The sequence below is a fragment of the Galeopterus variegatus genome, unplaced genomic scaffold (assembly GCF_000696425.1).
Source record: "Galeopterus variegatus unplaced genomic scaffold, G_variegatus-3.0.2 Scaffold13356, whole genome shotgun sequence".
Lineage (NCBI taxonomy): Eukaryota > Metazoa > Chordata > Mammalia > Dermoptera > Cynocephalidae > Galeopterus > Galeopterus variegatus.
In genome coordinates, this window is record NW_007739467.1 from 26,840 (window position 1) to 31,527 (window position 4,688).

The following is a 4,688-nucleotide window of genomic DNA, read 5'->3' on the forward strand; positions in this document are numbered from 1 at the left end:
TTTTTTCTATTCCTTTTGTGTTGGGTGTTTTGTTTGCTCTTGATGAAAGGGTCTTGATTTTGTCAAATGCTTTTCTTAATCTATTCAGGTAATTGTATGATTTTTATTCTTTATTCCATTAATATGTATATTACATGAATGGATTATCAGATGTTAAACCAGCCTTACATTCTTTGGATAATCACCACTTGTTCATGGTGTACAATCCTTTTTATGTGTCACAGGATTTCATTTGCTAGTATTTAGTTGAGGATTTTTGCATTCATATTCATAAGAAATATCAGTCTGCATTTTTCTTTTCTTGTGATGTCTTTTTCTGGTTTTGTTATCAGGGTCATGCTGGCCTCATAAAATGATTTGGGAAGTGGTCCCTCCTTTTCTATTTTGGACTTTGTGAAGAATTGATATTAATCCTTCTTCAAATGTTTCATAGAATTCAGTGACGCCAGATAGGCTTGGGCATTCCTTTGCTCTAAGTTTTTAAATTATTAATTCAATTTACTTGCCTTGTTATAGGTCTGTTCAGATCATCTATCTCCTCTTGAGATCGTTTTCATAGTGTGTCTTTCTAAGAATTTGTCTATTTTATCTAAGTTATCTAATTTGTTGTCACAGAGTTGTCCATAATCCATTATGGGTTTCCTAAGACTACTCTTAAATCTACAAAATCTACACACAAAATATTAAAAACAACTTAAGTATAGAATTGATGTTGGACAGGCTAGGATGAAGAAATGATAGGTTTAAAACTTTATTCAATAAACCTTCTGTGGTTTCCTGTAGGTCAATTTGGCCTTTTTTTTGGTGACACTCTGGATTTTGAAAAGCAAACTCTCTTCTCTCAACAGCGATGTGTCCACCCTCCAGAACACAAGGTAAGATGGAGAAGAGGGTGACAACCCCAAAGACACGAATCATTCCCAAGAGGTAAGCCACGTGCCTTAACAGCCTCTGACGTCCCTTCTCAGAGTCTTCTGAGATAACCCAGAATAAACACATGCAGCCATCCTTCCGTGGCAGTCAGCACAGATTCGGGGTCTGTCCTTGACACCCCAGATGAAATGTTCTCTCCATCTCTAATCTCAGCTTGTGCTTCCCTCAGCAACAAAGAGAATTGACATAGTTTGGCCAACATTACGTGGACTTTCGCCAGCAGTCCTGTGACAAATGTGCAAAGAATAGTGATGTTTTCATGATGCATTTAGAAATGCATATGACCATATCCATAACCCAGCCTGCACTTTCATACCCCACCCTCCATTCTGGCTCCTTCCCACCCCCATCCATTCCTCCCTCTGGAAAAATCCTAGTCAACGTCAAATCCTCTATGAGGTTTGGGCAGTCCTTTGCCCCAGGCACCCTTCTGTAAAATTAAAGTTCTTTCTTCTAAATTCCTGTCATTAACCTTTCCAAATTTTGCACATCATTATTTGGTCGTATGAAGGACCTTCAAAAGGTTCATGAAAATATTTGTATTATCTTTCGATTTCATTTTCTATGAACTTTTAAAAGCATTTTCATATCAGTTATTTGAATAGACTGTGAGCCTCATGAAAACCGAAATCTTGTCTGTTATTTTGAATGCCCAGGATCCAGCACTGAGCCAGGTGCACAGTACATCCTCAGTAATGCTGGTTGAATGAAATTAGAGATCTTCATGAAACATCATAAAACTTTTGAAACTTCCATTATGAAGTGTCACTGACCATGTGATGTTGTATTAGTTTCCTGAGCCTATCATAACAGATCAACACAAATTTGTTGGTATAAAATATTAAAAATTTATTCTCTCACAGTTGTGGAGGATAGAAGTCCAAAATCAAGGTACTGGCAGGTCTGCAATCTCCCTAAATACTCCAGGAGAGAATTCATGTATGCATCTTCGAGCTTCTGGTTGTTCCAGGCATTTCCTCAGCTGGGAGCTGTATAACTCCTGTCTCTGCCTCTGTCTTCTGATGGCCTCCACACTGTGTCTCTGAAATCGCCTTCTCCTTTCTCTTCTCAGACATTGGAATTAAGACCCACTCTAAATCCAGAATGATCTCATATCGATATCCTTAATTCAATTACATCTGCAACAAACCCTATAATTTCCCCAGAGAATCCTTCTTATCCATCCTAATCCCATAGATCCAACACTAAGTCACACCCAGTGATTTGCTCTCATATCCTTCTGTTTCTGTTTTATTGTCACAATGTGTCTTACTCTGTATGTCCCCTCTGAGATCAGCTTTGTGAGATCTAAGACCATGTTGACTTTTTCACCACTGTATCTTCAGGGCCAACCACAGAGCCTATCACAGAAGAGACATTCAATACTTGATGAATAAATGAAGGAAGGAAGGAGGGAGGGAATGGATTTACATAACTGTTCTTAATCTGCAAGGACCAACACACTTTTTATTCTTTCTCTTGTTCAGCTGCTGGCTCCACGCAGAAAAGGGATTTCTATGGGGCTTCCTTGGGCCCGTCTGCAGCATCTTCTCTGTGAGTGATGTCATCAGAGCATCCTGACCGCTCAGCTGAGGGTCATTAGGATCACACAGATGGTGAAAGAACAGGGATGTCCTTGGGTGGTTGTGAGTTGGGTTGGGTTTCCTAAGACTACTCTTAAATCTACAAAATCTACACACAAAATATTAAAAACAACTTAAGTATAAAATTGATTTTGGACAGGCTAGGATGAAGAGATAACAACTTAAGTATAGAATTGATGTTGGACAGGCTAGGATGAAGAAATGATAGGTTTAAAACTTTATTCAATAAACCTTCTGTGGTTTCCTGTAGGTCAATTTGGCCTTTTTTTTGATGACACTCTGGATTTTGAAAAGCAAACTCTCTTCTCTCAACAGCGATGTGTCCACCCTCCAGAACACAAGGTAAGATGGAGAAGAGGGTGACAACCCCAAAGACACGAATCATTCCCAAGAGGTAAGCCACGTGCCTTAACAGCCTCTGACGTCCCTTCTCAGAGTCTTCTGAGATAACCCAGAATAAACACATGCAGCCATCCTTCCGTGGCAGTCAGCACAGATTCGGGGTCTGTCCTTGACACCCCAGATGAAATGTTCTCTCCATCTCTAATCTCAGCTTGTGCTTCCCTCAGCAACAAAGAGAATTGACATAGTTTGGCCAACATTACGTGGACTTTCGCCAGCAGTCCTGTGACAAATGTGCAAAGAATAGTGATGTTTTCATGATGCATTTAGAAATGCATATGACCATATCCATAACCCAGCCTGCACTTTCATACCCCACCCTCCATTCTGGCTCCTTCCCACCCCCATCCATTCCTCCCTCTGGAAAAATCCTAGTCAACGTCAAATCCTCTATGAGGTTTGGGCAGTCCTTTGCCCCAGGCACCCTTCTGTAAAATTAAAGTTCTTTCTTCTAAATTCCTGTCATTAACCTTTCCAAATTTTGCACATCATTATTTGGTCGTATGAAGGACCTTCAAAAGGTTCATGAAAATATTTGTATTATCTTTCGATTTCATTTTCTATGAACTTTTAAAAGCATTTTCATATCAGTTATTTGAATAGACTGTGAGCCTCATGAAAACCGAAATCTTGTCTGTTATTTTGAATGCCCAGGATCCAGCACTGAGCCAGGTGCACAGTACATCCTCAGTAATGCTGGTTGAATGAAATTAGAGATCTTCATGAAACATCATAAAACTTTTGAAACTTCCATTATGAAGTGTCACTGCCCTCCTAGGTCCAAGTCAAAATGCAATCCTGGATGCAAGTGGCATTTCTATTGTGTGATATCATTGACAGTATTGATCTAAGTTGATCACAATTCAGCCTGAGAAATCAACTACAGGGGAGGTAAAGAGGGACACCCATGGGTAGAGATGACAATAGCCTTGATGTTCTTCCTCTGGGTGTATCATGGTCTTTCATTCTCTTTCTACCCAGGATGCTGACATTTAAAGCAATAGCTCAGCTCCTCATCTTGGGCTGCATGTGGTGTCTGGGCATCCTGCTGGGGGGTCTAGCGGTCCAGGTCATGGCCTATCTCTTCACCATCATCAACACCATGCAGGGCGTCTTCATCTTCCTGGTGTACTGCCTTCTCAGCCAGCAGGTACCACTGCCCAGCTTCACCCAGAACACTTCCCATCCTCTCCCCTCTCCAAGAGCTGACTCAGAGTATACTTTGCCGCTGCAGGTCTGGGAGCGATATGGAAAATGGTTCAAAAGAATCAGGACATTAAGAGCTGAGTCTGAGATGTATACGCTCTCCAGCAGGGCTGAGTCTGATGCCTCCAAACCCACCATGGTAAGATCACGCCTTGCTGCCAGACACTTCACTAACCAATCCACCTGAGCAGCATGTGCCTATCACACTGGACATCCTGGGTATACAGCAGGTGATGCCCTAGGATGGAGCACATTTGCATGACTCTTTGACTCATTAGCTATTAGCAATGGCCTCAGTTCAAATGTTTGTTTAAATAAATCCTTTGCTCTTCCTCTTTAGGGAACTGGACTCATCTTGACTCTTGCACATGAACGCTCTTATTGACCACCCACTACGTGCCATGCCTGGTTGACTAAATAAGCAAGAATCAATGACCTGAAGCCGTGACGCCCATTCTGCTCAGAAGCACATTTTCCTATCTTTTGCCTCTGCACACAACTCCATCTCACAGTCTTCAGCACCACCACCCAACAAGGACAAAC

General features: G+C 41.3%; 1 protein-coding gene across 1 annotated transcript in view; it reads left to right on the top strand.

Annotated features, from left to right (window-relative positions):
- Nucleotides 1-4,332, top strand: part of LOC103581559 (EGF-like module-containing mucin-like hormone receptor-like 2) — an 18,098-nt gene extending 13,766 nt beyond the window's left edge. The window contains 4 exon segments of the mRNA XM_008563367.1: nt 2,421-2,487; nt 2,788-2,879; nt 3,921-4,089; nt 4,174-4,332. Coding sequence (XP_008561589.1) covers nt 2,421-2,487; nt 2,788-2,879; nt 3,921-4,089; nt 4,174-4,332 — 487 coding nt within the window.
- Nucleotides 4,333-4,688: the final 356 nt, after the last annotated feature.